General features: G+C 45.0%; 1 protein-coding gene across 5 annotated transcripts in view; it reads right to left on the reverse strand.

Moving 5' to 3' along the window:
• Positions 1-249: 249 nt before the first annotated feature.
• DNMBP (dynamin binding protein) overlaps positions 250-21,516 on the reverse strand; it is a 120,276-nt gene continuing 99,009 nt past the window's right edge. For all 5 annotated transcript variants that reach the window (XM_007963822.3, XM_038009433.2, XM_073019247.1 and 2 more), the window contains 8 exons: positions 19,715-19,845; positions 18,398-18,502; positions 13,659-13,787; positions 10,901-11,233; positions 10,314-10,493; positions 8,631-8,829; positions 4,451-5,001; positions 250-1,981 (listed from right to left, as the gene is read on the reverse strand). In XM_007963822.3, the coding sequence (XP_007962013.3) occupies positions 1,796-1,981; positions 4,451-5,001; positions 8,631-8,829; positions 10,314-10,493; positions 10,901-11,233; positions 13,659-13,787; positions 18,398-18,502; positions 19,715-19,845 (1,814 nt within the window). In that variant the 3' untranslated portion in view covers positions 250-1,795. The remainder of the gene's footprint in view (positions 1,982-4,450; positions 5,002-8,630; positions 8,830-10,313; positions 10,494-10,900; positions 11,234-13,658; positions 13,788-18,397; positions 18,503-19,714; positions 19,846-21,516) is intronic.

Consider the following 21,516-nt stretch of genomic DNA (forward strand, 5'->3'; position numbering starts at 1 on the left):
CTTGGCCTCAAGTGATCTGCCCACCTTGGCCTCCCAAAGTGCTGGGATTATAGGTCTGAGCCACCACACTCGGCCTGAGTATATAGAGATTCTGTTGGAATCTGACAAAATGACTTTGGGCTGGCATTTTTTCAGTTAGCCTCTTCCATTCTCCCAGATCTGGGCATCAGTCATTGTCAAGGCATCCCCCCAGAAGCCCAGGAAAAACGCTCAGCTTAAACACGGAGGGAAATCAAGAAAACATCCATGGCCATTAGAAATGCTTTTATTTATAAAAGAACTACTTAAATATAAACATCTCTACATAGAAACACTCTCCACAAAAGGACTGTTGCATGACTGCCTTCTGACCACGACCAGCAGAGACACGATGGAAGGACTCCATGGTGTCTCCCCAGACTCCCAGGATTTTAAGGCTTAAATGTGTACTTGGAGGAACAGGGGTTGTGAGGCTATTTCGTCCCTTTTAAAAGACAAATCTCATGGTTTCCCATTCCAAGATAGGCTTCATAGCTGGGGAAAATCTTAAGATTCTTGCTCTAAGGGGTAAGTAAATATCTTCCTGAGACTGGGAGGTATGATCAGGCACTTGGGCTTTGAATGTCATCTCTGAAGCATGGAAGTTAGTGGTGAAAACTTATTTCCAAGTCTAGGATACGCTACTTCTGGAATGGCTTATCCCAATTCAAGTAAGTCCCATGTTGTCTGCATCTATGCATGTAACTAAACAGTCGTTAGGGTGCTTGGATGAAGAAGAAAGACATCCAGTCTTCCACTAGGCTCAACTGGTTTCAGCTCAAAGCAGAATTAATACTTTTAATGGAATGGCTAGAGCTCTCATACTGTTATTGTAGCAAAATCAATCAATCATTGAGTCCAGGGCAGGGGCCACCAGACATTACAGACTGTAAAGACCATCAGAAAGGTGTCATTGAAGTTGGGGTATGGTGGCTCACGCCTGTAATCCCAGCAGGGAGGCAGGAGGGTTGTTTGAGCCCAGGTGTTTGAGACCAGCATGGGTAACATAGCAAGACCCCATCTCAAAAGAAAAAAATGTGTCAGTGATTGTACCTAACAAGGGAAGAGAATCTTTCAGATGAAGGGTCAACAGAAAATAAAGGCCCTAAACACTTCTAAAAGTAGAAAGCAGTTGAATTTTGCATAACCAATCTGGGAATAGAGTGAAAGAAACAAGGTTACAGAAGGTAGTGTTTTAGGGACTTTAGAAATTCGGGGCAGTATGTATGAGAATGTGCGCTGGACACTGGAGGTGTCCCAGGAGCTTTGAAGCCTTAGGTTTGGTTCAATCCCAACAAACTCCTGGCCATGTGCAAGTACTGCCTCACGGGGTGCCCAGAGTCATTAATTCTCTTCATCTGAGTTGGCATCCGGTCAGCTGAGCATGGAACATGGGGCCACCCCAAACACAGTATAGCACAACCAATACCAACACTGTCTATTGCTAGAGCACAGCTTCCTGCATACCTAGGACACTGGGCTTCTGACTGGAAGTTTCTCCTTTCCAAAGGCCAGCTCCAACACTTGTCTCTCTTCTCATGGTCACTAAGTCATTTGCAAAGCCCCAGGGTCCATTCAAATTCTAGAGATTCTAGTGAGCATCAAGGTTTACAACCCAATCAAGGAGAACAAGATCTGTGGTGGGCTCCACCATGCCATGGTCAAGCAACGCAGACAGGGCCTGTGTCTCAGGAGCAGGCGCCCTCTCGGTGGGCCGCCAGAACCCTCGGCGGACTGAAAGCAGAGGCAGCAAGGCTGGGTGGCGGGCAGCATGGGCTCAGGTATACTCGGTTTTGCGGATATAATTGGAGGGAACGTAGCCCTTCTTCCCGTTAACCTCAGCTAACCACCACTCTGTATTTCCTGTAACATCTTTAAACTCGAGGATCTTGAGTTTCTGATTGGCTGACACACTCAGCTCATTTGGATTTCGTGCCTTGAAGGTGTAGACAGCAAAATAGACCTGTATGAGGGAGAGAGAGAAAATGGGAAGTTGCTGGGAGCAATGCCATCCAACAGCTTCGTGTGGTGATGGGGAGGGTTCCACATCCACTTGCCCACATGTGGCTACTGAGCCCCTGAAATATGGCTAGTGAGACAGAGGAACTGAATTTTTCATCTTAATTTTAACTAAAATAAATTTAAATAGGTACATATGGATGATGGCTATCATAATAGGGATGATTCAAAGGAAACACCAATTTGGCCAGGAGTGGTGGCTCGTGCCTATAATCCCAGCACTCTGGGAGGCTGAGATGGGTGGATCACTGGAAGTTGGGAGTTTAAAACCAGCTGGCCAACATGGTGAAACCCCGCCTCTACTAAAAATATAAAAATTAGCTGGGCATAGTGGTGCACACTTGTAATCCCAGCTACTCAGGAGGCTGAGGCAGGAGAATTGCTCCAACACAGGATGCAGAGGTTGCAGTGAGCCCAAGATCTTGCCACTGGACTCCAGACCCTGGGCAAGAGAGTGAGACTCCATCTCAAAACAAAAAAACACCAATTTGGGAGGCTGAGGCAGGTGGATCACTAGGGGTCAGGAGTTCCAGACCAGCTGGCCAACATGGTAAAACCCTATTTCTACCAAAAATGTAAAAAATAGCCAGGCATGATGGTGAACGCCTGTGATCCCAGCTACTCTGGAGATTGAGGCAGGAGAATTGCCGGAACCCAGAAGGCAGAGGTTGTACCACCGTACTCCAGCCTGGGCAACAGAGTAAGTAAGACTCCATTAAAAAATAAAAATAAAAAAATCTACCTTTTCAGTCTTTCAGAGTTGCTTTGAAGGGTGGAAGACAAGCATATTCTTCCATACCTCAAACATAAATTCTGAATTAAAAACCAGAAAACCACAACCAACTTCAAAGAAAGAAAAGTTGATCTTTAGGTGCCACAAACAAAGATCTAATGATCTAATGCCCATGGAAGGGAGGGGCTCAGGGAGTAGGAGGAGAAGCCATGAGGCCCATGGGAGCCCGAGGGAGGGATACACGGCCAGGGCTTTAGGACCTGGTCAGGGACAGGAGCTGAGACTACAACTACATTCCCTGTTCCAACTCAATTTAAGAAAGGTTCTTTCCCCTCCCTCCTTGATGTGTCTACAATAACTGTCTACTTGGTAGGCCCAGAATGGGGATGTTTGACCCAGGCAGTGGGTAGTAAGAAATCACCAGAAAAATGAGCATGCACAAAGCTTGGCTGTGGCACTGAGGAATGTGCTGTGGAAAGCCTGAACTGAGAAACTGGGTAAAAACTAGACTCTTAGAATCCAGACAGTGGCAGAGGCAGCACCTCTACAACCCAAGATGCAACTGGGCCTTCCCCTGATGGCAAATCCTAACAGAGATGAGCTCGCAGACAAACCTGACAGTCAACACAGGAAGATGCTCCGCTGAAGAGCGAGCAAACGCAACAGAGGGTGAAGCAGGGACTCTGCAGCTGTGAATCTGAAAATGGCTTTAAAGCATGCAGGTGAGTTCAAGATATGGCCAGGTGTGGTGGCTCACACCTGTAATCCTAACAAGTTGGGAGGCCAAGGCGGGCAGCGAGGTCAGATCGAAACCATCCTGGCCAACACAGTGAAACCCTGTCTCTAATAAAGTAGTTCCAGCTACTTGGGAAGCTGAGGCAGGAGAATCGCTTGAACCTGGGAGGTGGTGGGTGCAGTGAGCTGAGATCGTGCCATTGCATTCCAGCCTGGGCAATAGAGCAAGACTCTCTCAAAAACCCCACAAATTCATAAACGGGAACAGGCCATTACAAAGAATAGAAAAAACTGGGGCTGGGCACGGTGGCTCACACCTGTAATCCCAGCACTTTGGGAGGCCGAGATGGGTGGAGCACTTGAGGTCAGGAGTTTGAGACCAGCCTGGCCAACATGGTGAAGCCCTGTCTCTACTGAAAATATAAAAATTAGCTGGGTGTGTTGGTGTACACCTGTAATCCCAGCTACTCAGGAAGCTGAGGCATGAGAATCGCTTGAACTTGGGAGGCGGAGGTTGCAGTGAGCTGAGATTGTGCTACTGCGTTCCAGCCTGGGTGACAAACACAAAAACAAAAACTGGGTAGAATTTCGTTTCTAAATTCCAGAAATAACAGTACGGTTACTTGGATCAAAAACCAAACAAGTGGATTAAACGGATGTTATACAACTGAATTAGTGAACTGGAAGAGTAATGAAATTTTCACTGTGGCATCGTTTAAACACCCAGTGGCACAGGGGTCCAGGAACAGCCTGGAAAGTGTCAGCCGGGAAGGTGCTCGAAGGCTCTGAGGGCAGAGATTCCTTGTGTGCTTCGAAGATGTGTCTGTGAGCTCATCTCGGATCACCCCTAGGCCTCAGGCAAGCCGTTTCTGCCTCACCCCCGCCTGTACCCACGACATATCTGCTGCCGCCTGTGCCACACTGGCCAGCCGGTTACGCACTCACCTGGTTGCCTTCTGCCTCACTGCTTTCTGGCTCTGCACTTCTGTCTTCCGGAGCCTGGGCTGTTCTTGCACATCCTTTTACGAGGTCTTGACCTTGCCCATTTCGTCCTGGTACAGAGTAGCCAACCATTTCTGGATGCCTGAAGTTCCGGTAGCTCCTCGGGGTGGCAGCGGGTTGGTTTACATCTCTAGCTACATCTGCAGCGTCCCCTGACCTTGGCTGGGAGGTAGAGTCTGGGTCTGAAGGGCATCCGGAAGGACCACTCTCTGAACTAACCGGATTTAGGGATGCACTGAGAGTTCCTTGGTCACCTTCCTTCAACGGAGAAGATACATCTTGAGGCTGCTTCTGGCAAGACCCCGAGGTAAAGGATACAGCCATGCTGCTGGGGTTGAAGGTCAGGGTGCTGCCGCTGTTCTGGCGTGGGAACCTGGGGGAGGAGCTGCCGTGCTCAGACTCTGTGGAGGAGTGGCTGCCCACGGAGGCATCGGAGTGGCTGCGGCGAGGATTGTAGGGCTTTAGGAAGGAGCTGTACACGAAGCCTTTGGTGACTACAAAGGAAACAGGAAATATAAACAAGAACTCTTAGCAGAAGGATAGACAGATGGAGGGAGCATCGAGAGAAAAAAAACTGTAAAAGCTAGGTTATTCATCTGTAAAATGAAGAGTAAAACAAAAAAAGCCAGGACAATAGTGAGACACAAAATAAAATGCCTAGTGACAAAGCGGCTTGGAACACAGTCCCAGGATGTGATGTGTGTAGGTAGAGACGAAGAGCCGCAGCTGCCTGCCTATTCATTCATGTCACAACCTCACAACAGATGCGTGCCAGGAGGCCTGTGGCCAACCGAGAAGACAGCAATGAAAACAATCCTATGTCTGGGAATCATCATGGGAAGAGAATGTCATAGCACACTGAGATCATGCCTAAGAGGAGGGCTTGACTAAGCCTGTGTTCAAATACAGCAAGTGTGGAAAGGACCAAGTTAAGAACTAGCCTCGGCCGCACACGGGGGCTCACACCTGTAATCCCAGCTCTTTGGGAAGCTGAGATGGGAGGATTGCTTGAGCCTAGTTCCCTGGTCAACATAGTGAGACTCCATCTCTTAGAAAAAAAAAAGGCTGGGTACAGCGGCTCATACCTGTAATCCAGGCACTTTGGGTGGCTGAGGCAGGCAGATCACCACAGGACAGGAGTTCATGACCAGCCTGGCCAACATGGTGAAGCCCCATCTGTACTAAAAAATTAGCCAGGCATGGTGGTGCATGCCTGTGATCCCAGCTACTCAGGAGGCTGAGGCATGAGAATCGCTTGAACCCAGGAGCCAGACGTTGCAGTGAGCCAAGACCACGCCATTGCACTCCAACCTGGGCAACAAGAACGAAACTCCGTCTCAAAAAAAAAAAAAAAAAAAAAAAAAAAAAAGCGTAGCTCAAGAAGCCCCTCCATAGGCCTCCCTGTGCTCTTTCCCTCTAGGACACTTGAATCCTTTGCTCTGGGAGTCTGGATATACTGGGAGGATGTTCTAATGTAGGAAACTATTTGTTAGAATGTACATGTAACATGTACTATACATGTTTACTTTAATTGCCCAAGATGACCAAGGGGGCTTTCAGCTAAAACTTAAGTATAAATTAGGGATTGTGTGAGTATCGACATGACAATTTTTCATAATAACACCGTCAAGGCACAGACCCAGAGTATGTAGCCTCCACGAGAACAATGACCATCATTCTCTTGATCTCTGATGCATTTCCTGTACCTGATAGGTGATCTGAACACTGTGGCTGCTTGCTACCACTTCTCAAGTTTGAGTAGATAAAAACCAAAGGATAGAGCAGCTTCTTAAACAGCTTGGAACTTTACAGGGGGTCCATCTGTCTCTGACCCCAGTAGTAGCTGTCACCTGGTGTCACCCTAACAGGCTCCATCCTCTGTCCTTCCTTTCTCACTTCTAATCTCTTGTTCTGGGTAAGAAGTGGGGAGAAAAAAAATCCACAAGATGCTTTTAAAGAAACCAAGAAATGTAACATTTTTCAGTTCTGGGTGGTGAATACATAGATGCCTATTAGATGGGACCGCAATCCCTATCTAAAATGCTTAGGGCCAGACATGTTTTGGAATTCAGATTCTTTTAATTCTGGAAAGGTAGTCAAGTAGCTACATTACATATTTTGTAAATCTCCCCCAGCAGGGTCAGCACTCCATAATCAATTCTGTTAATGAATATTCAGAATGAGATCCTGTCATTTGCTGCCACATGGTTGAACCTGGAGGACATGTTAAGTGAAATGAGCCAGGCACAGAAAGACAAATACCATATAATCTCATTCACGTAGAATCTAGACAAGTTGATCTCATAGAGGTTGAGAGTAGAATGCTAGTTACTAGAGACTGGGGGTGGTGGAGGGGGAGGTGTGGCTATCATGGGAGGTGAGTCTGGGGAGAGGTTACTTAACAGGTACAAAGTTAGGAGAAATAAGCTCTGGTGTTCTATTGCACAGTAAGGTAACCGTAGCTAATGATCATGTGTATCTCAAGACGGCCAGAAGCCAAGGATTCTGATATCTCTGCAAAGAAATGACAAGTTTATAGCCCGGGCAACACAGGGAAACTGTCTCTACTAAAAATAAAAAATTAACTGGGCATGGTCGTGCACGCCTCTGGTCCTAGCTACTCAGGAGGCCGAGACAGGAGGATTGCTTGAGCTTGGGGGGTGGAGGCTGCAGTGAGCCAAGATCGTGCCACTACAATCCAGCCTGGGTGACAAAGCTAGACCCTGTCTCAAAAATTATCACACCATACCCCATCGATATTAACAAGTATGTGTCAGTTATAAACTAAAACTTAAAGTATCTCACATAATTGCAAATAGGAAAGTTCTGATGTTTTTGTGTCATTCATGTTGGAGCTGTACTCATCCATCTATGATGTGAGCAACCTCTTGGTTCAATCAGATTGCAATCAGCATTTAAAAAATAAGGCCAAGTGCCATGGCTCATGCTTGTAATCCTGGCACTTTGGGAGGTCAAGGCGGGTGGATCGCCTGAGGTTAGGAGTTGGAGACCAGACTGGTCAACATGGTGAAACCCCATCTCTACAAAAAATTAGCCAGGTGTGGTAGTGCATGCTACTTGTGAGGTTGAGCAGGAGAATCATTTGAAGGCGGAGGCTGCAGTGAGCTGAGATCAAGCCGCTGCACTCTAGCTAGCCTGGGTGACAAAGCTAGACCCTGTCACAAAAGGTAATAAAAATGAAAAATATATACACATGATTATTGACACCAAAAGTGATAAGTTATAATTATAGTCTCACATCACTTTCATTCAGGTTTTGGCAAAAGTGTTCTGAAAAAAATCCTTGTTTTTTAGAACTTTTTGGATTTTGGAAAAAGGGATTACAGATCAATATTATCCCTTGTACACTTACTTAAATTCTGCCAATCACTCTTCCTCCAAAAAAGTTGTAAGCTGTTTTTAAAGTAGTTTCCTAAATAGTCATGAGGTAAAGCTGTTATGGGGAGAAGAAAGCAAATGAAATCCCACAGGTTTTTAATTTCCACAAGACAAATTCATAGAAAAAAAGAGGTGCTGGCTGCGGTGGCTCACACCTATAATCCCAGCATTTTAGGAGAAACAGGCAGAAGGATGGCTTGAGCCTAGAAGTTGGAGACCAGCCTGGACAACATGGCAAGACCTCATATCTATAAAATTATTGAAAAATTAGCTGGGCATGATGGCATACCTGTAGTCCCAGCTAAGGCAGGAGGACCCCTTGAACCCAGGAGTAATAAGCTATGATTGTGCCACTGTACTCCAGCCTGGGCAACAGAGCAAGACTGCCACAAAAAAAAAAAAAAAATTGAAAAGAGGGCAGCTTATTTTGTGGCCTACTGGGAACAGGCTAAGAAGGAACAGGATTCCGTGAGGCAGGCCTTCCCGCCTGTAAGTGCTGTAAGACATGGCAAGAGCTTGTGTGATAAGCAATGGTGTCTCCTCTGGAATTCGTCCCAACAAAAACAGGTTTTGTTTCAGTAATGATCTTCACTCTGTAGAGAAGGTTAAGGCTACTTTTCCCCTTAATCAAAGATATTTTTTTTTCCTGGTCTAGTCCGGATTCGGGTGTAGCTAAAATTATTTTTTTCCCAGTTACAATTCCCTGCTGCTGAAAATCTCTTACCTCCATTGTCAATCAACCAGCGGTTCTGACTGCCCATGGGGTCTTTTTTCTTAATCACACCCACCAGGTCACCTTCCAAAAGTGACACATCCAAGTCTTGAGCAGCATTGAAGTTCCGTTCTGCCTGGAAGAGTTTTTCAGGGGGATACCTGGCCAGGAGGGAGGCCCGGAGTTCTTCTGACTGTAGCATGTAACTTGGCTGAAAGGCAAGACATCAACAAAAATCCCTCAGTGGCCACCACCCCAGCAGCCATATTTCATCCCAACTCGCGGCCAGTCTCAGAACTCGCGGCCAGTCTCAGAACTTTTTTTTTGTGATGAAGCCAGCGCACATGGCTACGTAAAAAGAGCCCTTAGGCAATGTTTGATGCCTTTATAGTTAAGAAAATTTGATACACACCTATTCTTACATTCGTTTTTCTGTGACAAACGTGATTAAAATGCCACTTTAAAAAAAATCAAAATATCTAAGTGATATTAGTAGGTCGTCTTGTACTTTGTTAGATGAACCTAACCAGCTGAGAATTTCCCTATCTTGACTTCCCCACCTGTGAAAGCAAAGAAGTCATAAGAAAAAAGGTAGTAATAAATTCAGGCTGGGCATGGTGACTCACACCTATAATCCCAGCACTTTGGGAGGTCAAGGTGGGCAGATCACTTGAGGCCAGGAGTTCGAGACCTGTCTGGTCAACATAGCGAAACCCTGTCTCTACTAAAAATACAAAAACTAGCCAGGTATGGTGATGCATGCCTGTAATCCCAGCTACAAGAGGCTGAGGCAGGAGAATCACTTGAACCTGGGAGGTTGTAGTGAGCCAAGATCGAACCACTATACTCCAGCCTGGGTGACAGCAAGGCTCTGTCTCAAAAAATAAATCATAATTCTCCCTTTTAAGGTAATGTAAATTAATGTCTATGGGATCATATGGGGCAAAAATATTGTAAGCAAAGATGTATCCGCAGTCCTCTAGATCATGAACCCATATAATCTGGTGTGCCATATGCTAATTTTTAAAATATGGAAGAACTGAGTTAAAAAAGACTAATTCCAGGTAAAAAAGGTAAACATTAACTGTTTAGCTGTATTACTTTTATGAATACAGGATAAAAAATAGGGAGGCCTGGCAGAATTAATATACCCTTAAATCAGTTTCCTGAATTAATGAATCAATAAATTAATACTGGGTGAATGCCCCCACTCCCCGCAAAAAAAAAAAAAAAAAAAAAGCCCAGGCGTGGTGGTTCACGCCTCTAATCCCAGCACTTTGGGAGGCCGAGGTGTATGGATCACAAGGTCAAGAGATCGAGACCACTCTGGCCAACATGGTAAAACCCCATCTCTGCTAAGAAATACAAAAATTAGCTGGGTGTGGTGGCGTGTGCCTGTAGTCCCAGCTACTTGGGAGGCTGAAAGCAGAATTCACTTGAACCCAGAAGGCAGAGGTTGCAATAAGCCAAGATTGCACCACTGCACTCCAGCCTGGCAACAGAATGAGAGACTGTCTCAAAAACAAAACAAAAAAAAATTGGGCAAATGCATGAGCCCATGATGGGTGAGAATGCAATCATTATTCTCCATTTGTTATGAAATACAGAAACTCCAATAGTGGGATCTGGGCCTGGCTGCAGGGTTTCCCACTCTTTACCCCGAGGTGGGGCTGCTCCTCTCAGTTCCCTACTAACCAGGCCCACGAGTGACTTTCGAGCAGACTGGCGGTCAACGGTTTTCCTCTCAAACGGCTTCTTGGTAGCTGGAAGAGACTCCGGGAAGAAGGTGAAAACCTGGAGTTGCTGCAGAACTCTGCTGTGTTCTTCGTGGAAGATGGCAATAAGGTTTCCCTCCCTGCCGGCCACTTTGAGTAACTGGAGTCCGTGGGAAGAGCAGAGAGAGAGAGAGAAAAGAAGAAAACACGATGAAAGATCCCAGACTGACAAAGTCTCCTTGGAACCACTGAAGCTAAAGTTCAGCTGCAGCTCACTCTCTGAGCTACGGACACAGCAGCCTGATGCAAAACACAAGTTCTCCAGGGCACTGCCTGCAGGCCAGGTTGGCTGGCTCTTCTGGGAACTGCTCAAGAGGAAAAGGGATGTTTCAGAAGCCACAGGCTTCATGACACCACCAAGGGATCAAGAATTCCTGAGGGCTGAACTAGCGACACGTTCAGTTAATCTAGTTCAGACAATTTTTCAAACCATGCTACAATTTTTCCCAGAAAAATACCAGGCAAAGGCCACAGATGACCATCCCACTGAAGGGGTAAGAAGCTCACCGAAAGCAGTGGCTTTAATTGCTCCAGAGCCTGGTGCACAAAGTCACAGTGGGCTTCAGCGTAGCCGTGGACACAGTTGGTAAAGAGGCCCTGGGCGTACTGGTGGAACTTGGGCAGCTCATCTAGCAGCTGCGCATTCAGGGCCTCGTAATTGTTCCGGGCCGATTGCAGCTCCTCCAGGGTCTTCTTGTCCTTTAGCTTCTCTGCCCGTTCTGTACAGTTATAGAAGTCCAGGAGCTTGTCAAAGCGTTTCTGTACCAGCTTATGAGGCCCTGTAAACATGCTCAGTAACTGATTTAAGGGGGAGATGACAAGCCGCTCTGTCCTCTCCTTCTGTAGGGACGAGAAAGGCACATTGCTCAGATGGACAGCACCCCACATTTGTGATTCTCCAAGTCACTCTTAAGGCTGATTTTGCTGTGTCCTCAACGACCTACTTTGTTTCTAGTACAAACTAAACCCATGCAGATCTACAACAGTATTCTACTAACCCATCACTAGCCTCTACTTAAATACTCCACAAGACTTCTCACTACATACTTCAATTCCTACACCAAAGAGTATGTAAAATATGCTAATCCCACTTGAGCTCCTTGAAGTGATAAATGCTAAGCTGCACGCTGATATGTGCATTAGAAACTAGATGTGATAGTTTACCTGGTAACATTTATTATGTGTACATGTCTACATAGCTTGAATTTAACTCCAGAGTTAGTTGTTACATAAATCTGGGGTGGAGTAACTTTCATACACTCATAAACCTTTAATCATAACTAGGTAATACCCCCCCCTTTTTTTTTTTTTTAGACGGAGTCTTGCTCTTTCGCCCAGGCTGGAGTGCAATGGCGCAATCTCGGCTCACTGCAGCCTCAGCCTCCCAAGTAGTTGGGATTACAGGCATGAGCCACCACACTCGGCCCCCATTTTTATCTTTCAAAGAATTTTTCTTTTGGCTGGGAATGGCGGCTCATGCCTGTAATCCCAGCACTTTGGGAGGCCGAGGTGGGCGGATCACTTTAGGTCAGAAGCTTGAGACCAGCCTGGCGAAACCCCGTCTCTACTAAAAATACAAAAATCAGGCAGGTGCAGCGGTGTGCACCTGTAGTCCCAGCTCCTCGGGAGGCAGAGGTTGCGGTGAGCCGAGATTGTGCCACTGTGCTCCAGCCTGGGTGACAGAGAGAGACTCCATATCAAAAATAATAAATTTTTCTCTTTAATTCTTTCTAACACACAGACATTAAGGGTAAGGCAATGAATACATAAAGAACATAAACAGGTACTTAGTAGTACTTAATAGTATCTTATTAAAAATAATGTACAATTAGAACACCTGTCAGCTCCCCAGCTGGGCATGTCTTTTTCACCTTCAGGCCATTTATAGATCCCTAAGAAACTATCAAATCCCATCCAGTTTTTTTCTACAAGGGATTAAATAATCTCATATATATGGATTTAGAATTTCTCAAGAAATTTGGTCTTTAGTACTTTAAGTATTTTTTTTGAGACAGAGTCTCACTCTTGCCGCCCAGGGTGGAAATCTCGGCTCATCATGACCTCCACCTTCCAGGTTCAAGTGATTCACCTGCCTCAGCCTCCTGAGTAGCTGGGATTACAGGCATACACCACCATGCCTGGCTAATTTTGTATTTTTAGTAGAGACGGGGTTTCTCCATGTTGGTCAGACTGGTCTCAACTCCTGACCTCAGGTGATCCGCCCACGTTGGCCTCCCAAAGTGCTGGGATTAGAGGCATGAGCCCGGCCTTGAAGTAGTTTTTACCATCTCAGATCTCTTTGGTAACATATTAATTATATTCCTAAATATTTGTCTTCAAGGTTTTTTTTTGAGACGTAGTCTCACTCTATTGCCCAGGAGGGAGTACAGTGGTGCAATCTTGGTTCACTGCAACCTCCTCCTGGGGTCAAGCTATTATCTGACCTCTGCCTCCTGAGTACCTGGAATTTCAGGTGCCCACCACCATGCCCTGCTAATTTTTGTATTTTTAGTAGCGGCAGGGTTTCACCACATTGGTCAGGATGGTCTTGAACTCCCGACCTCAAGTGATCTGCCTGCCTCTGCCTCTCAAAGTGCTAGGATTACAGGCATGAGCTACTGCACCTGGCCCCTCTTCAAGTTATTACTCCTATAGTTGTTTAAATTTGATCAGAGTTAATTGCCTAGTTTTCCTGTGTCCTCTTTAACTAAATTAATCACAAGCTATTTTTTTTTTCTTTTTTTCGAGATGGAGTCTTGCTCTGTCGCCCAGGCTGGAGTGCAGTGGCGCGATCTTGGCTCATTGCAAGCTACGCCTCCCGGATTCACGCCATTCTCCTGCCTCAGCCTCCCGAGTAGCTGGGACTACAGGCTACTGCCACCATGCCTGGCTAATTTTTTTATATTTTTTTTAGTAGAGACGGGGTTTCATCGTGTGAGCCAAGATGGTCTCGATCTCCTGAACCCATGATCCGCCCGCCTCGGCTTCCCAAAGTGCTGGGATTGCAGGCGTGAGCCACTGCGCCCGGCCCTACAAGCTGTTTTTTTTTTAAAAAAATCTGTTTGTACAGACACAGGTCCTACATTTCCCTTTAACTAACTGAAAGTCATGTTGTGAATATCAAACCCCAATATGAATATAGCTAAAGGATGACTAATATGCCTGGTGCCCAGGGCCTGCGTCTGTGGAACTGACTTTTGCATGAGCTGATGCATTTGAGATGACCTTGGGAAGGGGGCCAACTTTTGAAGAAAAAGTTACTTACAAAGTTTGTGAAGAGCTGGTCACTGATATAGCGATGCACCCTCTCAAACTGCTCCAGGTCCCGGTGTCCTCGCTCCATGCACACATCCCACATGCTCACGGCAGCCACCACTTTCACACACGCCGACTCCTGCAGCCAGTGAGGACAGACACAAGTCAGAACAGACAGAACTTTCCAGCCTTTGCTATCCATCACCCTGAATAGCAATCTGGGAAAAATGCGTTCCATAATTTGAAATTTCCTCACTAGTCTGGTATTTGAGCTTTGAAATAAGCATATTTTCAACAACTATGACTTACGGAGCACAGAGAAAAGTCTAAGACTTTTATTTCTTAAAAAATTAGGGAGGGCTTTTATCATCTCTTTAGCATTCCCCTATATACCTAATAGAGTTTCTTAATTTACCAAAAAGTAAATTATCAAATTAGAACCAACGTGATTCCTACAGGATTATGACAATGACCAGTCGCTTCTCCTTCCTCAGGTCTTGGTTCATGCTGTCACCGTCTCACAGACAACTCCCCTGCCATGCTACTGATCATGCCAGCCCGGTTTCCCATCCCACCCTGGCGCTCCCAACGGCTCCTGCTGTGCTGCTTCCTTTCTTTGTCTTTGCAAAAAAATACCCTCTCACATGACTAGAATTGACTATGCCTGCTTATTGTCATGCTCTCCTTCACCCACCCTCCTAGTAAAAATGCAGGCTCCATAAAGGTAGACTTTTGTCTGTTTTGTCTGCTGACTCCATTATCACAGAGTCAACTCCTCCTGATAGTGACAGTTTGAACCCCAGGTTGGTTTTCCAGGCTTTCTTTTGAGACCAGCCTGGCCAGCATGGTGAAACCCCATCTCTACAATGCTGGGCTGTAACCCAAACAGACTAAATACTCCATTAGTCTATTTCAAGGGCAAACAAAGTCCCTAAGCAAAAACCTTCAGTGCCTCACATTGGTTTGATGCTTTATAACAATTTTTAGACCTTTTGTCGTTAATATTTATATCTGTACATACAAAGCCAGGGCTTTGTCAGTAAGATAACCCAGGGAACGCTGCTAATTCCTCCTGACTGGGAGATGTAATGTGAAACATGATGTCCTCTTGTTTTCTTTTAAAGGAATGCTGTAAAGGCCCCAAATATCAGCCCATATGCCAATGTAGATACCAAATTATCCAGCCAGTGGCCCTCAGCTTATGTTCTCGCTGGTTTTCTCGCTGTTAGTCAATCTATCTAATTTTATTATTGGGCAGGCTTTTCATTTTGTGGCATGACAGAACTGTTCAACATTTTCTCTCAATTTCTGTCAGCAGTCAGAACCGAATTGATACTTCCATCAGATGGTTTTCAACGTTACATATATCCCAACCCAAAATGTATCAGTCATTGCTACGGAGGTGAGACTTTTAAGGGCTGAGGGCTCAGGTATAGCATGTCACACTTTAGAAAACCTGGGGAGAAAATGGCCAACAGAGGGATATCAGTATGAGAGAGGTATTAGGGGAAAGTCCTATGAAGCAGCAAGACAAAGAAATGTACTCAGTAGCTGCCCCAATATTGTGTGTGTTTTATTTTTCTTGAGATGGAGTCTCACTCTCACCCAGGCTGGAGCGCAATGGCATGATCTCAGCTCACTGCAACCTCCACCTCCTGGGTTCAAGTGATTCTCCTGCCTCAACCTCCCATGTAGCTGGGTTACAGGCACCCACCACCATGCCTGGCTAAGTTTTCTATTTTTAGTAGAGATGGGGTTTCACCATGTTGGCAAGGCTGGTGTTGAATTCCTAACCTCAAGTGGTCTGCCCACCTCAGTCTCCCAAAGTGCTGGGATTACAGGCATGAGCCACTGCGCCTTGCCTGTTTGTTTTAGAGACAGAGTCTTGCATGTTGCCAGGCTGTCCTCCAACTCCTGGGCTCAAGCAATCCTCCCACCTCAGCCTCCTGGGTAGCTGAGACTATAAGTGTGTGTCACCATGCCTGGCTCATGCCCCAATGTTTTTGTCAAATCTCTCACTTTAAGCTAATGTGCTTCTGCAAAGTTTTATCAACCCTAATTTTTACCTAATTACAATTTTTTTTTTTGAGACAAAGTCTCACTCTTGTCCCCCACACTGGCTCGGCTCACTGCAACCTCCGCCTCCCGGGTTCAAGCAATCCTCCTGCCTCAGCCTCCCTAGTAGCTGGGATTACAGGCGCCTCCCACCATGCCCAGCTAATTTTTGCACTTTTAGTAGAGATGGGGTTTCACCATGTTGGCCAGGTTGATCTCATGACCTCATGTGATCCACCCACCTTGGCCTCCCAAAGTGCGGGATTACAGGCATGAGCCATCACGCCTGGCACTAGTTACATCTTTAAAACACAAGGGTGAAAGTTTGCTATTTAAAAGAAACTAGGGGGCATCTCAAATCAGTGGGGATTACTCAATAAATGATAGACCACTGGGTAACCAGGGGAAAAATAAAGTTGAATCCCTGCTTCAAACCTGATTTACTAAAGTCCAGACAGAGCAATGATTTAATCTTAAAACAATGGAATGATAAAAGTACTAAAACACAAGATTTTAGATGTTGCAATAGCAAAGGCCTTTCTACATATGACACAAAACTAAGAAGCCATAAAATGCAAGTTTAAACTCTTAAGGGGAGAAAACACTATAAGCAAACTCAGAAGTCAACAAACTGAGGTAGGGGGAGGATATTTGCAAACCATCTCAGACAAAGGACTATTTCCTCCAATAGATACAGAGATCAACAAACTGATAAAGATGCCAGAACATAGGTAAGTCACAGAAAAATATGACGTAAACACAAGAGAATATCCTCAACTCCATTTCTAATATAAGAAATGCCAATTTAAACTATATTGAAATATTTTTTTACCTCTCTTGCAGGCAAAGCTAAAACCCACTGGTTTTGATAACACTGAGTTAGCAAGGGATATTGCTTTTGCAACTTTTCCCCTTTACAACATCTCTGACATTTAACAGTAGTTATCAAAATTTATACTGCCACATGATTTGGCTCAGAAGTACACTGGCCTTCAGACAGACTCACATAGATCAGGAAATGATGTATCCACAAGGATATTCCTTGTATGACTAGTTCTAATCTTTTTTAACTACAAATGATTTACATATCTGCCAATAGGGGACTAGTTAAATATATTATGACATGTCCATAGAATGATACATACTATGCAGTTATAAAGAACAATGGACCAAGGCCAGGCGTGGTGGCTCACGCCTGTAATCCTAACACTTTGGGAGGCCGAGGTGGGCGGGTCATGAAGTCAAGTGATCGAGACCATCCTGGCCAACATGGTGAAATCCCGTCTCTACTAAAAATACAAAAATTAGCTGGGTGTGGTGGCGTATGCCTCAACTACTTGGGAGGCTGAGGCAGGAGAATCACTTGAACCCGGGAGGCGGAGGTTGGAGTGAGCCGAGATTGTGCCACTGCACTCCAGCCTGGCGAGAGTGAGACACTGTCTCAAAGGAAAAAAGAACAACGGGCCTCTGACTATATGGCTACAACATCACTTCTGAAATTTGATTAAGTGTGAAACCCAAGATGCTAGTGTATCTCCCACCTGTATACACACACACAAAATCTCTGATAGGAGGGAAGAACTTGGTGGGTGGTGACTGTCTCTATAGAAGATGACCAGGTGACAAGGTAGGAGGAATAATTATTTTTACTTAGTCCTTTGGTACCTTTAAATTTTATACCATTTTATTTAGTTTAAAAAAATGTTTTTTTAAAAAGTTAAGGATCCCTTTTAAGGAAATTCTTTTATAAGATCAGATGTTCAGGCTGGGCATGGTGGTTCATGCCTGTAATCCCAGCACTTCGGGAGGCCAGTTTAAGACCAGCCTGGGCAACATAGTAAGACCTCATCTCTGCTTAAAAAATTAGCCAGGCGTGGTGGTGTGCACCTGTGGTCCCAGCTACTCAAGAGGCTGAGGTGAGAGGATCACTGGAGCCCAGGAGTTGGAGGCTGCATGAGCTATGATGGCACTACTGCACTCCAGTCTGGGTGACAGAGAGAGACTCTGTCTCTAAAAGATCAGAGGGACAGGAGTATTGAGTACACTCACAGCATCCTATATTAAATCAACAGAGAAATTAGAGACAAGAATAGAAGGAATGCTGGTCCTGGTTCTGACCTCAGGGAGGAAGCATTGCTTGAGGCAAGGAAAGACCTAGGCTCACCTGATCTCCTTGGCTTCTCTAGATCTCAAAGCTATTTATGGCTCTAATACCTTTAGAGGCCTTATTATAGCAACTGAATATTAATAAATTGGGAGCTGAAGTGATCGGAAAGCATACCACACAGGAACATTCTCTTACTCATATTCACTGCTTGCCCTTTCTCTTGTCTACGTTTCCTGTTTACAGCTTCCTAGCTTTTGTATTCAATATTTGATTTTCAAACTGGTCTTGACAAAGTGAACTGTAATAAGTAAAAAGAAAAATAAGGTGTGTGGGGGACGAAGGGTGACAAAGACCAAAAAGAGGGTGGAAAAAGTTGGGCTGCTTTGAAATGAATATGACAACATTGATCTAAATGCTGTTAACTGTTAAATAACCTATTGGCATCTCAACAAAAACTATGCAGGGGCATAATAGTGATGATTTGAGTCTAGATTACTCAGCATTCATTAAACAATATGATAGATGAACAGGAAAGGGGACAGAATTACATTGTATGTGAGTCTAACTAGAGTGATGCTGATGCTCACCCGGATGTGCTGGAGGTAGAGAGACAGGTCTCGGATAAAAGACTTAATCAATCTTTCTTGCATTCGGAAGTTTTTTTCTGTTTCTTCAAATACTTCATCTTTTATCTGTTCAAAAATAAACAAGTGCTGTTAGCAAATTTGGATGCTCCTTTAATCTTACTGGCAAAAGTAGCTTTCTTTTTTTTTGTGGAGACAAAAGTTTTGCTCTTGTCGCCCAGGCTGGAGTGTAATGGCGTGATCTTGGCTCACTGCAACCTCTGCCTCCCGGGTTCAAGCAATTCTCCTGCCTCAGCCTCCCATGTAGCTGAGATTACGGGCTTGTGCCACCACGCCCAGCTAATTTTTGTATTATTAGTAGAGACGAGGTTTCACCATGTTGGCCAGACTAGTCTCGAACTCCTGGCCTCGGGTGATTGACCGGCCTTGGCCTCCCAAAGTGCTGGGAATACAGGGGTAAGCCACCACACCCGGCCAAAAGTAGCTTTCTTAAAAACATCTTTTGTTCAAATTTTAAACCTTTAATGTTTCCTGGAATCACAGTGAATTGATTTAAACACCTGTATGTGGTTTCAAAAGACCTCCAAAATACACACAGGTCCTCCTTTAAACCTTCTTTGCAAGCTCTCTGCTCTGGCCAGGCTGCCCTCTTCACCCCAGCACTGCCATGTCTGCTGATCCTAGGACTGTCCTTCATGAGGTTCCCCGGCCTGGCAGGTTCTCTCCCTCCCTGTGGCATACCTGCCCCCTTCCTATAAGGCTCAGGTCAACATGACTCTTGCTCTCACGGACTCCTGTTTTTCTAAAATACTACAGCATTTGGAGAACAAAGTACAAAACCCAGCAATGGACTATTTTCTGGCTTATATTTTCCATTAACTGTACCTTGTGTATATAGTATAGCAGAATGATGTCTGGTAACTTCAGGTCAACTTTCAGCATTGCCGATAAACTGTCTGTTTTTCAACCCACTCAATCTCTTACACTTAACGTTTCCTTCTTTGTAACATCATGTATCCAACTAGGTGATCTCTTAAATTCCTGCTAGCTTAATAAGTCTACAACTATAGTTTTGTCCCACCAAATAAATTATAAGCTCCTTAGAGGTGGTGAAAACTACCATAGTTATTACATGTCGACTGATCTGACCCTCTAATTTGCCTTTGTAACCAGCAGCTGGAGGGCCCTGTCTCCACCAGCTCGCAAAACCAGAGGACGTCCAAGGAAGGGAACCATACCAACTGACGCCAGGCAGGCTGTCTCACAGAGCCCTGAAAAGCTGTCAGAGATGCGCTAAGCCTTCCAGGATGGGGATCTCACCTGAGGAGCAAAGCCAGTGAGGTGCTTCAGGTGACTGCTAACTCGGTTGGATTTCTTGATGATGGAGTGGATGTTCAGTTTGGAAATTTTCTCCATAAGGCTATCTTCATCACCCTTACGGTACTTGAGGACTAGGGGAGTAAGTCAGAAAAGCACTTTCCTCAGCATGACATACTGCAAAATGAGCCATAAAATGAGACCAACACCCAAATGGGAGCTAGTGCTTGTCTTCAATGAGCTTATAACAAAATACTAATCCAAATAATGATGTATGCACAGACATGATATCTGAAGCACAGCAGAGAGAAAACGGGCAGCCAGGAGAGGGGTCAGAGACAAGGAGGAAAACAGCTTAGGGTGTTAAGGGAAAGAACTTAAGGAAATCTGAAGTCAATGCCTGGGTCTGTCACTTAAGGTATGGCGTTAAATCAGTCATTTTACCTTGAGTCTCATTTTCCTCTTCAGTAAAATGCAGAAAGCAATACTTGTAAGGCCATGATAAATGGTGCCATACACAAATGAGATACTGATATCCAATCGTCTCCCATAGTAAAATGCTATACAGCAGTAATTTAATTACCATGTCAAACATTAGGCACAACCTATAGAAAAGTGTAGAGATAAAAGTAGAAGGGTGGCAAGGGGAAGACTGGGAGGCAGCAAAAAGGTATACCTGGTTGTAGAAGTTGGAGACTACATCGCATTAGGAGATTTGAACCAAGGGAAAGGGCTGGATGACCAGAGAGCTTTAGAAGCCACAGTTAACATCCCATCCTAATGAGGGTGACACAGTTGAAGTAGAAGGCAGAGAAATGATTTTAGATAACTTTGAAGTGTGGAGAAGAATGGAAAGACAAAAAGGTTATACTGTATTGTAGATATCTTAAGGATATGAATAATCAATCAGCTCAGCACAGTCACTGTGCTATATAAACTCACTGAATGCTCAAGTTAGGGCCTCAAGAGACCTGATGAGTGCATTCAGTGTTATGAAGAAGGAGTGGGTGGGTGGGAAACTGACTGTTTTAGGAAGGGAAGTGAGGGACTCAACCCAGAGAGGTCACTGGGCATGGGCAGGGAAGATAGGACAAGAAAGGTGAGCAGATTGGAGACTTCTAAAAGACAAGAAGTCCTAGCTTTAGTAGAGGCAGTAAGACATCCAATTAGACACGTAGAAAAAATACGTCTATGCATGGACTCCAGAGGAGCTCCATAAATGAGTTGAGAAGGAAACTGCCCATGCTTGAATAAAACTTTCCATCACTGTCTTCATATCTCTTGAGAAAGGCTCTTATTGCTATATATTTTATTACAGATGCCTTATTTCCAATATACCATAGTTGTGCTTTTATTACTCTGCCTTTAATAAATATCACATTTTGGGCCGGGTGCAGTGGCTCACGCCTATAATCACAGCACTTTGGGAGGCTAAGAGTTCCACACCAGCTTGGCCAACATGGTGAAACCCTGTCTCTACTAAAAACACTAAAATTTGCTGGGCATGGTGGCACATGCCTGTAGTTCCACCTACTTGGGAGGTTGAAGCAGGAGAATCGCTTGAACATGGGAGGCGGAGGTTGCAGTGAGCTGAGATAGCGCCAGTGCACTCCAGCCTGGGGGACAGAGCGAGACTCTGTCTCAAAAAAAATAATAAAAAAAATATCGTATTTCCCCCAAATTCAACCACCATTTCTTTGTCACAGCCCAATTATACCTACCACCTGCCTTGTCCAACTCTAGTGAAGTAAGGAATTGTTTTAAGAAGAAAAGCATTCTCAGAGGGCATACCTCCTTTTCAACAA

The sequence above is a fragment of the Chlorocebus sabaeus genome, chromosome 9 (assembly GCF_047675955.1).
Source record: "Chlorocebus sabaeus isolate Y175 chromosome 9, mChlSab1.0.hap1, whole genome shotgun sequence".
In the NCBI taxonomy this organism is placed as follows: domain Eukaryota; kingdom Metazoa; phylum Chordata; class Mammalia; order Primates; family Cercopithecidae; genus Chlorocebus; species Chlorocebus sabaeus.